The sequence below is a fragment of the Xyrauchen texanus genome, chromosome 7 (genome assembly GCF_025860055.1).
Source record: "Xyrauchen texanus isolate HMW12.3.18 chromosome 7, RBS_HiC_50CHRs, whole genome shotgun sequence".
Lineage (NCBI taxonomy): Eukaryota > Metazoa > Chordata > Actinopteri > Cypriniformes > Catostomidae > Xyrauchen > Xyrauchen texanus.
The window spans coordinates 24,333,629-24,346,644 of NC_068282.1; the positions used below are offsets into that span (position 1 = coordinate 24,333,629).

At 35.5% G+C, this 13,016-nt stretch overlaps 2 protein-coding genes across 3 annotated transcripts in view; one reads left to right on the forward strand and one right to left on the reverse strand.

The window, feature by feature from the left end:
• The window catches only part of LOC127646554 (protein WWC3-like), an 82,405-nt gene extending 74,743 nt beyond the window's left edge, over window positions 1–7,662 (reverse strand). For both annotated transcript variants that reach the window (XM_052130309.1, XM_052130307.1), the window contains exon 1: window positions 7,278–7,662. In XM_052130309.1, coding sequence (XP_051986269.1) covers window positions 7,278–7,423 — 146 coding nt within the window. In that variant the 5' untranslated portion in view covers window positions 7,424–7,662. The remainder of the gene's footprint in view (window positions 1–7,277) is intronic.
• A 3,337-nt stretch (window positions 7,663–10,999) lies between these two features.
• On the forward strand, window positions 11,000–12,691 carry LOC127646956 (putative claudin-24). Its single transcript, XM_052130955.1, has one exon. It carries the CDS (start codon window positions 11,205–11,207, stop codon window positions 11,871–11,873), a length of 669 nt encoding a protein of 222 aa, XP_051986915.1. The 5' UTR covers window positions 11,000–11,204; the 3' UTR covers window positions 11,874–12,691.
• The last annotated feature ends 325 nt before the right edge of the window (window positions 12,692–13,016 follow it).

Sequence of the window (13,016 nt, forward strand, 5' to 3'; positions counted from 1 at the left end):
AAACTTTATTGAAAGGAAATATTTAGGATTTTAATTCTTCAAAATAAAAAGGACAACTCTCAATGACGATATGCGTCGTTGGACCATCTACCAAGCTTTTTGAGTAGGCTTGTATTCAAAGTAACTCTTCATATATGATTGTAGAGATAGAGAGAGAGAGAGAGAGAGAGAGATTGAGGGCCATGTGCTGGAAGATGGCCCTGTTTCACAGAAGAACTCCAGTGGTTTCCCAGGTGACTGTGCAGTGAATTCACACACTCATTCCAATTTTCACTACAAGTCGTCACTTTGCCAGAAAACCCAAAAACTCATGTCCACCAGTACACTGTTGCTGCTCAAACAAGGAGGTGGTGTAAAACATTAAATGGTCATTATCAATTCCATTTCCTGCAAGTCATTTATGAAGAATGAAAATTCCGTTAATTATTTTTAATCATGGTGATAGTTGATAACAAGTCCACAAACGATTAAGGTTCTGCACTGCCAACAAATGTCGCAAGTTCAATAACAAATAGGGGTTACAGAGAAGCAAATTAACAATACATGTAATGTCTTCAAAATTGACCCCCAGACTAGACTAACCTGTCCTATTTGAGAGAACAGTAGTTCAGAGATTATCACATATTATTGTTTCAGGCAACTAAAAAGGTTCACATTGGATAAACCCACTTACTGTAAGTAACACTTCCATTGCATTTGATAAAACAATATCAAATCTCATCTGTAATGCATCTGCAAACAAATTATGCTAGATTTTTCTCAGACCTAGCATTTGTGCAATTGCCAGAAAGTTTTCAAATACTTTTGTCTTAATTTTGAACAATATTATTATCTATTCTTTTATCATTTGACACCTAACAAATTACTTAATGTGCAATTTTCTTTACATTCCCTTTATGCCAGCTTGGCAGACTAGACATGTAAAGTATGAAATGGGGAAAATACTTGACCTTTCTTGAGGGCTCTCGGTAATGACCACATGCAGAAAAACATAATTATGGTAGAAATTTTTTTATTTTATCCTCTTATGTGGAATTTCTTCTTTTCTCTTATTTATTTTTTATTTTTGTTTGATGGCTAGTGGTTAAGAGTGGGGTTGGGGAATGGGAGGGAGAAAGAAGAGAGTACAGAAAAAAAAAGATGCTCAGAAGCATTATGCTTTATTCTGTATCATATATAATAATCAATAAAACATTTTTTTATCAAAAAGTGTTTTAAGCTATATTTTTTGAATAAATGCCACTTTAATGTTTTGTTATATAATGAAAAGGCATTCATACATTTTTAAGTGTGGTTTAACCCTTTCACACAAGCGATCAAACTGCTGTGATTGCACAAGGCTGGGCTCTGAGACGTACCATCAAATTGGTGCGATCTGCATTCATGCTGCATTTACTAGCAAAATAGGAACTGAAGTGGTTTTCATAATGAACCAGTGGTTCAAATAGTGTAAATAGTTCAAACAATCACTAAATAAAAGTTGTTACCAATACCGTCGGAGCTGACAGTTTAGATGCAGCAATGCGGCCATGTTTTCTTATGTCATACAAAGAATATACAAACTAGTCAGACCACTCAAGCCTTCTCCCATTCTAATCACTTCCGGTGCTGAGAAAGTGGAAGGGTAAGGTTTTTTGGACCTTCCATGCTTATATATATGATGAAATCAGAATACACAGACTATGCTTAACAAGCAGACAACGTAAGATCATGTAAACACCTTAAACATTTTTCTTTTATCGGGGAAATGTCATAAATAGTACACAATAATTTTTGCCCATTATCCCGATTTCACTCTGAATGTACACACGTTTACCGGCATTCTGGTGGCGCATTCAACGTGCAAATGTTTTGTGTGCATGCCTGCTTAAGATTTGACATCAAATACAGAGAATTTAATGATTCAAAATCATATGTAAACATGGTTTTCTTGCATTGTCAGATTTTTTTTTTTTTTTTAAATAAGCTGAATTTTGGTAGTTAATAAGAATGTTAATAATTTATCAATGATTTGATATTCATCATTAATAATTTGATCGATTAAGCTTATCGATCATCTGTTAATACATTACTGCCCAAATGCATTCACTAATAATGCCAGCGAATACAAGTAGAGAAAAGATTGTCTATACAGTCATCTGCCGCTAGAGGGCACACTGCTGCTTGCACGCTGCATGTCTTGTCCTTGCAGCTACACAGAATAAAAAACACAGACGCACATCCTTCACAGCGGGGGTCAATATAATCGAGGAGCATTTCTCTATAGATGTACATTACATTTACTGCACAAACCGTTTACATTACATTTACAAGCACAAACTTGTGTGTGTGTTAAAGTACAACATGCATTTTGATCTGCCAGTCTCCCTGTATCATGACAATCACAACAGTTCTCGCTGGGAGAGCATGCAGGTACGTTCACCTGATATCTCACTGTCACCAGTGAAGAGGTATGTTAAGAACTGTATTCACACAGCATGATGCCTAATCAATTAATTCTTAAAACTTTTAACAACTGAAAATAGAACTACTCAGCATGTTACTGCATTTTTCCCCAAAACATTAGTTCAATAGCAGTCTTACTTGTGTTATTGCTTATAATAATAATAATAATTATTATTATTATTATGTATTATCATTGCAGTGAATCTTACATTTTACTATACAGTTGTAATATATTTCTGTTACAATTTCTTCAATTTCAGGGCTCTAGCTTATAGTTTGACTTTTAATGTGCTTTTATTATGACGTGTATTTTTTGCCTGAATCTTCACTTTTCGTATAAACTGTTTGCCACACAGAGACTTTTAAGTCACGTCTGAAATCTCATCTCTTTACACTGGCCTTTGAGTCAGACAAATGAAATGTAGGACAAGGTTTTGGAGAGTTTGTATTTTGTGTTTTATATTACTGGTGCATGTGGTCATTTTTAAATGTTACATTTTAAATTGTATTACAGTGAAGCACTTTGGTCAACTCTGTTGTTTTAAATGCTATAAAAAATAAAGTTGAGTTAAGAGATTAAAGCGCAAATGCTGTGATTTAATTATAGAAATATATAGTTTACATGTGCTGCATGGTTCACAGTAGATTAGTGCTCTGCTTTGTCATCTCATACAACGTGAATGATTCTCAATGTCTGTGGAGTTTCCAGAGTATAAGCGGTCGTCGGATTTATACATTCATTCAAAATATGTAGCTCATCCACGCCAATATTGCAGCCATTAGCAGTTTAATAAATCACACTATGACATGTAACTATTTTAATTTGTTTAATTGTCCATTTCAGTTTAAGGAATAACAGAGCACGTGCTCAAAATGAGCATTTTAAAGCAGTTGTGAGTCAGTCATACTACATGCTGGTGCCGGATTGAGTAGGTGCTCGGTACTACCAGTACTGCAGAAATACTGGTATCGTTACATCTTTTTTATTTTAGTATTGACCTGGTACTGAAGTACCGGTACTTTTGACAACACTAGTACTGTGACTGAAAATTGTTTTTTTTCCCCAAACCTTGGGGAGTTCGGCGACAATATCCTTTATAAAATATCACGTCTTTGTTTTCGGCAGACGCTGTCAATCTGGTGTTGCACATTTACATCAGCACAAATATTCAGAACAGCTCCGATTTTGTCTACTGACCAATACTGACAATTCTCCATTCTCCGTTGATCTGTTAAGGTATGCTGGTAGCTAGATAAGAAAAATTGGGAAATTAGTATCTTGGTGCAGACACTGACCTGGCTCAGCGGTTGGCCTTTCCCCAGTTGGCCTTCTTTGGCCCAATGGTAATTGGTGGGCTAAAGGCTCTTGGTGCTGAGGAAGCCCAGAGGCGGCATGATGAAGCTCCGGAAGTGACGGTGTGAACGCATCTGGCCCTGGTGCACACTAGCACTCCCTCATTTGGCCTGATAGTGGAAACGAGGATACTCATCTGCATTGCACTTGCGCGAAGTCTCCAGCCTCGCTGTAAGCTTGTCAAGGCATTTCACAAGGACTTTAAAATTTATTTATTTTAATTATTTTTAAATATTAGGATACATGCATATACTTATTTAGGTAGCTGTTTCATGTTTTCACATTTCCTTCTATGTTGACGTTTTGAAGTTCACATTAGAGAGCTTTATATAAATAAAGCTTTTGTTGAAGAAAATGAGGCATCTTGTATTTTTCAAGCTGTTCACCACTTACAGTTTATTATTGTTACTGTTAATGATTCATACATTTTTATTTGTTAACTATTGTTTCTTAAGAAAATGTCTTAACATTTGCAACCCTAGTAGTTATCAGCATATTGTTGTGCATTGCACACTCACTAATAACAACAAAAGAGGTTTCACTTCTTAAGAGGTATAAATCATGTTTAAATTTTCAGGGTTTTCCTGCATGGGAAATTTTTCAAATTGTATTATTTCTCACGTTAGGTGTTTTATAAGCACTAAATACGCTTCTTATCTATGCAGCGCTGTTAAAGCCATGTTTCACGTCTATGCCACTCGAGCCATTGCAGAATCACTCGTGCAAGCGGATCACTTGCGCGATCTGTGATGGCAACATTTCTCACATGAAACTTTCATTCATTCATTCCTTGCAGATGCGCATTTCAGATGAAAACCATATTTAACGCTTACAAAACGCTTCAAACGGACTTACCTTAATACCATGGTGCAGACCTCAAAACATTTAAATTAAAATTAGATTTTCTCATTTAAAGCTCAATATACTTTAAACATTTCAAACTGCTAGACAGCAAATTTCTAATCAGCACTGACAAGGAGAAAACACTATGTCATGCACCAACATAAATTATGAGGCTTTTTGAACTACACATCAACACCCTTATTAAAATTCACTGTAAACTACACAGTAATGAGGAGCCATCCATGGTCTTACCTGTGGTTATGGCATTAATGCCTCAGATAAACAATGGAAGAACTATGGTAAACATAAGGGCAAGTACAATGTAGATTTAAAGTCTGGACCTCCAAAAACTATGGTCACAAGTTTAATATTATGTTTGGTTCTAATGGCGTTTAATATTTGGGAACATACAGGGCATGTTTGCACTCAAGCATTCCAAGAGCCTGATGAAAAAAATATCTGTCATATGGACTAAAAAAGCTATTTTCACTAGAAGCAAAATCCAAACTCAGTAAAGTTGTCTACTCATAGCTACAGTCAGTATATTATTACTAGTCCTATAGAAATAACGTGTTAAGATGAGTAGAAAGTTACGTAGTAAAAAGATATGTAGAAATATATTTATGTAGTAAAATTTACAAAAAGGTAGAACCTAAGCCCAAATGCCTATCTTAAGGTTTCATATACTTAGATGATAAAAAAAAAAACTTGTATAGTGATAGTCAATGTAAACGTGAAATGCAACTACACAATTATCTTTATTATTCGATTAATTTTTTGAGGTGTATTCTGATGCAGGAAAAAACAAAATAGTTTTTGTTATATTTTACTACTCTTTAAAATAGCACAAAAACAACAAATGTACTCTATAGATTAGTGTTGAAATTTAAATAGTTAATGGTTCCCCTGAGAATGTATTCTCTGTACTCAGCACAATGACACTATCCAACGAAATAGTGTCACACAATGACAGAATTACCTTTGAGGTTGTGAGCTACTTGCTCATTGTTTGGCTGAACGGCCAACCATACAAATCACGATGACAAAGATTTCTAACTGTCTCAGTGACAGCAAATCCCCTCTATTAAATTTACACAAGGCTTGTAGTGAACTTGTGTTTAAATGAGCTGGCTGAAAGGCTGGTTTCTCTGCTGGTGAAAATACAGACCTCACAAAGCACATCCACACTGCTTTCCCAGCGGCCCAACTAGCATTCCATACATATTTGCACATGGAACTCTTGGAGCTACAGTTCAATTCTCTCTTTCATTTGGACACTGTTTATATTATGCACTTTAAAAATAAATAAATAAAAGGAATACCATGCTTTTAATAACTATTACATAAACAAAATACAGTTTGTGATTTCCAACTCCACTTTCAGACAAAAGAATAAACAGCAGACTATATCTTAGGAATATTGCAAAAATTATGCTTGCTGAACGTTTAAAGAAATGTTCTAAACCTATTGCCAACAGACAACCTTAAATTTTATAATGATATTTTTTACATTTCATCAAAGTAAAAAAATATGGTTATTTTCTGACCTCAAGTTAGATCTTCGTAAAAGTATTTTTAGATTTAGCTAAGTTGGCTAATGTAGGAAATCAAGCAGGTAGCACAGGAGCAATTGTTGATATGCATCAACTTTTCTGTTTGACAAATCTATATCACACATAAAGCCCAGGTCTATAACACTGACATTGACCAAGCCAAAGCAGTCCACCATCAAAACTTAATTTAACCATAATTGTTTTTCCTCGCATCGTTTAAATGGTAACATAAAAGTGCTTATTTCATGGGGAATTCTCAAACACTATCTGTGAGAAGCTTTTTGGCTGCTTGTCAGATGTTAAGTGACATTGCTTTCCATTGTTGTTCATCATTGTATTTTTCTGTACTCAGCCTGCTTTAACTAGTTGAAAAGGTAGTATTAAACATACAGTATCTACAGACATGCATTCTTTTACTTCCAGATTAGTAACACATTGAGTGTTGTGTGCCATTATTAGTTAAAGGCCACACGTGACTGCATGCTCTGTCAGGTATTACAGTTATTCAGTCACTCTTTTTGAACTCCAGGACCTTTTTTACACCATTAAAAAGTATTTAATAAGGAACAACAACAATACCATTATAACATTTGTATGACTGTAAAATACAAATTACAACCCAACATTAGTAAACAAGACACATGGCTTAACTTAACACTAGTACACTATATTACTTCCATCCAATGAGAGATTAAAAAACAACAATTAGCCACTGTGTTTGAGTAAATGATCAGTAGTTTAAATGGCCATTACACTTAAGAGTCCCTGATGAACAGAAATGCTTATCAAAATAGCCCATATGATTTGCACACTATGTGATAGTAAACTGAGGTGACAAGCAGATTATATTGAGATATATAGTCTGTTCTATTAAAAATCATATTTAATAAACCGTATCTGTTTCTTTGCAATGCTACACTGTTTCAACTCTGGACTCTGAAATAAAAACACTTTCATCCCAAACTGTGCAACTTCCCTCGCCTCATAATCATCACTTCCATCTGAGGCCCCGCCCTCCACAACCAAACAATCATCAAACTTTAGCCAATAATGCATGCAGCTCCTCTTACGGTCACTTTTACCTGTCTCTGGGGTCTATCCATGAAGTTTGTCGAGTGTTGTGGTCAATGTAAAAGACTCTGCCATCATAATCCCTGGCTTCCTCCCAGCCCGGGGGCAGCGGCAGCTCCGAGCTCTCTCTCCGCTTACAGCTGCTCACCCACGGCATAGCGCTGCTGGGACGGTAGAGGGGGCGGTCGAACCCCCTGCCTTTACTCCAACAACAAATATAACACAAGTTTCTACTGCATTACAAATGTTGAACTTCCATCGACGCTCGAAAAAAAACAAAACGGCATGACGAGGAAACGAACGGGGTTCAAAACAGGCAGTCCTGCATCCACCTTTTCCAAAAACTTTAGCGGCGATCTCATAACTCTATGTGTCGGTCCTCCATGTTTGACTCTATCTACCATCTTTCATTCCACAGTGTCCATATTCAGGCAGGAACATTTGCATAAGCCCCGCCCCAGATGTACACGTAGAGGAAAGCGAGCAAATAGCGACACTCGTATGATTTTGGGATTTGTTGATGGAAGTGGATGCGAGTTTTTATTATTATTATTATTATTTATTTTTACACTCATTCGATTTGTGAATGTAACATATTGATAATATAATTCATCAAAGCTATCTTAATCTCGTTGGACCAACTTTAAATCATTTAGATTTTTTTTTTTTTTTTTTTTTTTTTAACCGTGCCATTTTTTATTTGTATTATTATTATTAGAGCATTACGTTTGTGGTCTATGAAGGATAGGCATGAATACGTGTGCAAACGTACAAAATAAATAATAATAATAATTATACTTATTATTATTATTATTAAAAATCGGGTGATATCGTAATAATCCATGTTTGAATATTTTTCTGGTAAAAGAAATACCCCACCCAAACTCAGATTAAACCTCCAACGACTTGTGGGATCTTGTGGGATGTATATTTTGTTATATGAAATAATATATCTATATCTATATATATCTATATCTATATATATATATATATATATATATATATATATATATATATATATATATATATAATAGCTATAATATAACAGTATAATGTCTGATAAATATGTATAAGGGAATGTGTTTGAATTTTGACCTTGTATTCCCCTGTTAAATGTTTAAATAAAAAAAAGAAAGTAAAAAAAAAGACTTGTGGGATCATAGGTTTCCATTTCCTTAGTATAAGAGCGCCATCTAGTGAATAATTGTCAACTCTAAAATGTTATGAATAGTCTTAACTTTACAGTTGATAGGAGTCTTGTTTATTTGTTTTATCACTCCTATGGTCTTTAAGACACTAACCAACCACAGTAAATCACCTCGGTAAAAATGTGTTTAACTCTAAATTGTACCATTTTTTTAGTCTATTAGCGTACAACAGAGCTAAAGGCACCCTGGTGTTAAAGGCACTTTTGATTGTATTTTTTCCAAAAACACTCAACAGTAACAAAAACCACCACAGTACTTTCCTTAACAACTGTTTTTCAGTATACACAGCAAAATATATATAATTACATTCAATGTCTAAAGTTTGATTTTGAGGTAATTTTATCTAATATGTTTTCATTTTTTAAATGTTGCAAATTTATGTAGCTAATGAGAATCCCTGAAATTATCACATTAATTATTAGACAAAATACTTATTTATAATTTTCAGTTTTGTTCAAGGGGTAAATACAAAAGTTTTGGATAGTAAAATGATAGTATTTGGGTTAAAACCCCCTTGTTACAGGAGCTAAAGTCCCCCATAAAACACTTTGTTTTTAAAGTGGGGTGAATAGATTTGTCATGAATTTTTTTCAATGTGGGCTTGCATTGACTGATCCAAACACAATGGAGATTAATTTGTTTATAGAATACTTGAAATATTACAAAATGCCAAATGTTATTGAAATGAACAAAAAATTGTTAATCCTTTTCTGAAGTGGTTGAGGCGTTTTACCCCAAAAGTGGGGGGCCTTTTAACCCACCCCCACCACACCAAGATAGTATTCGAAAGCACATTCTATTTTATTTTCTCCCAAAAACACAAAATAGCAACAAATCTACCACAGTGCATTCCTTAACACCTGTTTATCTCTATACACAGCAAAACATTCCTAATCCACAAGATTATTGCATTAAATGTCTAAAGGTTAATTTTGAGGCAATTTCATGAAATATTTAATCATTTTTAACATTTAGCAAATTTATAGAGCTAATGACAATCCCTGAAATAATCTAATTTATTTTGAGACAAAATACTTTTATTTTCAGTTTTGCTCAAGTGATTAAGGTGATTAAATATATATATATTTTTTTTTTAAATAACTGTCCAATAAGTGAAAGGATGGTATTTGGGGTAAAAAGCACCCCTGTTGCAGAAGCAAAAGGCCTTAAGTAGGGTGAATACATTTGTCATGAGACATTTTCAGAGTTGGCTTATATTAACTGATCCAATCACAATGGAGGCTCATTTGTTTATAGAATACTTTAGATGTTATGAAATCCCAACTATGAAAATAAAAGGACATGTTTAACTCGTTTTTGAAGTGGTTATTTTGAGTAAGCATTATCTTCATTTGTTACTAAAAAACAAAAAAATATATACAAAATAAAAACATCTTAATAAATAAAGATGAACCTGTTGCAGAGAAAATGTATCTCTTTAAATTACTGCAAACTACATAGTTTTGAGATAAAGTGCAATATGTGTTAATTATGTGTTTGTTGAGAACCACTGTGTCACGTCACAGATCTTTTTTAGCTTCCCACTTCAATAAGTGGCATATTGCATTGACAATACTTTCTGTTCACAGATTTCACATGCTGCAATATCCTGCATGACTCTTAAACAAATGAAGCATATTCTTGACTAGCAAGAAAAAGAACTTAATGACATATAGTAACTTGAATACTGGCCAGTGAATGTTGATGGCAATGCTTTTTTGCATATAAGTGGACAGATAATTAATAATTTAATTGGGACAATGGGAAAATATGTATTGTCCATTTTGCTAGTCACAATACAACAACTGAAGCTTTGACCATTCTTAAAAAAAACAGGTATTTTCATAGTTTAATATGTCCCACAAGCTCATTATGGTATCGTATGGGCTTTGAAAAAGAAAGTCTCCTCTTTTGTGTTAGAAAAGTTGGAGGACTGTTTCAAAGGTCATAGAAAAGCAGTTTGCTCCAGATACATCCTAAATTTCTAATCCACTGATTTAAAAAAGAAAAACATTATAATAACATTATTCAGGAATTATAGTCAGCAGAAAAGACAGCAAAGGTAAGAAGGTAAGGAGGTAAAGTACTCGTTGAATATTTGGCTTGCTTTCCTTTGGGTTACAGAATCGGCTGCCAGGCACTTAGTGGAGCTTATCTCTCACCCATTTGTTCATTTCAAAAAAGCTCTGTAAACAACGAAGATGTTCCTCCCTGTTAGATGCCATTGTAAACCTTTTTCTTTTCCCCATGGCAGCCATACGTCAAGTGTTGTAACCAATAGCAAGGAGAGAAAATAAAAAGATCCAAACAAAGAGTAATGAGGTGGTAAAATCAAAATTATTTGTCCCATGAAAATGACAACAATCAGCCTTTTTATGGCATCCTGCCTAGAGTTTAATGGCATCCCTTGTGGCTCTCTCTCTCTCTTTCTCTCAGAAGGATCCTAGAGGGAAGGGCCTAACATCTCAGTGCCCTCTCTCTCCATCTGTACCCCTCCCGTACCTCTTATGCTCAGATGATGAGTGCCTCCCTTAGTGGAGATTGACAGACTGTGAAGAACCTGCTATCAGAACTGTATAGGTTAGTGCTGGATCCAAGGTTGCACAGTACTTAGAAGTTTTCTCTCTCTCTGCATTTCTCTCTTTCTCATCCAGAGGAGGCTCTTGAGGTACCAGAGCCAGACGTGGAGGCTGTCAGACCCCGAGTGGGACACGGTATTTATCAGTAAACATGACAAACCCCTGCACGTTGGCTCTGGAACTGCTTGGGATGCTGATTGGGACAGGAGGTTGGTTCTGTACACTGGCTGCCACTATCATGCCTCAGTGGCTGTCACTGTCAACTGAACTTTTGGCCACAGAGAGCTTTGAGCAAGGGCTGTGGGAGTCCTGTGTGATGCAGGAGATAGCTGGCACTGCGTGTCGTCCCTATGACACTATCCTAGGCCTGAGGCAAATACTCACGCTAGCTCGGATTCTGATATGCCTGTCGGATGCCACATCTCTTCTTGGACTTCTCCTGGCTATCCCTGCAATGAGTCAGATCAACTGCTGTAAGGGCGAGGAGGGGCAGCGGACCAAGCGGGGTTTGAAGATCACAGCTGCAGTGTTTTTAACCATTGCTGGATTGCTGGCACTTGGTGCCGTCTCGTATGTCGCCCATGACACTGTACAGAAGTTTTTTGATGAGACGATACCTAATGTAGTGTCACGTTCAGAGTTTGGAGATGCACTATTTGTTGGCTGGGCTGCAGGATTTCTGGATGTCGTAGCAGCCGTATTGTTATTTGCGTCTTGTTTTGGCTCAAGAGACAGTGAACCACATCTGGTTTATCACCATCAGAGACAAGTGATCAGAACTGTTGATGAACCTTCAAGGCGACACACTGAGTATGTTTGAGTGTACATTGTGTTCAAATGCCTCTATAGACAATTGATGGAACAGAAAACAACACATTTTAGATACTTTATGAACTTACTTATCTTTATCTTATTAAGGTTGTTTTCCCTCTTTTGTACTTACACTCAATGTATCCTTTAATCAAACCCATGAAAGAAGCAAAGAATTATTATGCATTTATCTTTCAGTATCTGAGTAGTCTATTTGATTTTCCTCATTTGTCATATAGGTAACATATTAATCTTTAAAGTTTTTCAGTATATTTTTAATTGCTTTCAAAGAACTGTAGTGAATGAAAGGTAATAACCTTTTTAGTAAACAGTTTGTGAATTTTCATAAATTAATTTTGATCACAAATATTGTTTTCTTTTTTACCTTTTGGGATAAATTTGAGGTGTTTTCCTTACTTTTTTCCCTTCGCTGTCATAAAGTGTTTAAAATGTTTAAAGGTAAGACTTTGGTCACATCTTTATTTGGTATTCTGCAGCATGCCTTAGTGCACTGCTTTTCTAGAAGACATGTACTCTTAATGTCAATGCATATTGTTTGGAGAGCAAGTGAACAGCACTTGAAAACCAGCAAGGGATAATCCTGAATACTTTCTACTTTTATTTAGGAATTTAGGAATTACATCACAAGCTAACTGAGCTCATCAGTTATATATATCAGCATATATTATACATGAAATGTAGTTGTTTATGCATTTCTAGTTTTTTTGAGTAAATGCAAAAAAAGCATTATGTATTAATTTACAGAATTATGTGAAGTCCTGCCGACATCAGCTTTAAAACAAAAAGAGTACAAATAGGATACTGGAATGGGACAAAATAAAAGCCTTTGGTGTTCAAGTGTGTTCAGTCAGGTGAGCTAATGGCAGAGAAATGCCTGTTTGAGTGTAATTGTCTCTGATGGTCTCTCTATCAGAATGTACGCTAAGCTGTGTTTAATGAAGGCCCTAATGAGCAGCATGTCCTCTGAGGAATGCCAAACAGTGCTGCCTCCTCCTTTGCATCATTACTCTTATTTGACCAGGCTAGGAGCAGAAAGGAGGGTAACGTTCCACCAGAATACTGCAACAGGTATCGTTCCGTGCCAGATTGAGGCACAACAAGAGGCCTCAACTGAACTAAATCACATCTCTAA

Excerpts from the sequence above, each read along its gene's own strand:
- LOC127646956 (XM_052130955.1), top strand. The coding sequence starts at position 11,205 with ATGACAAACCCCTGCACGTTGGCTCTGGAACTGCTTGGGATGCTGATT.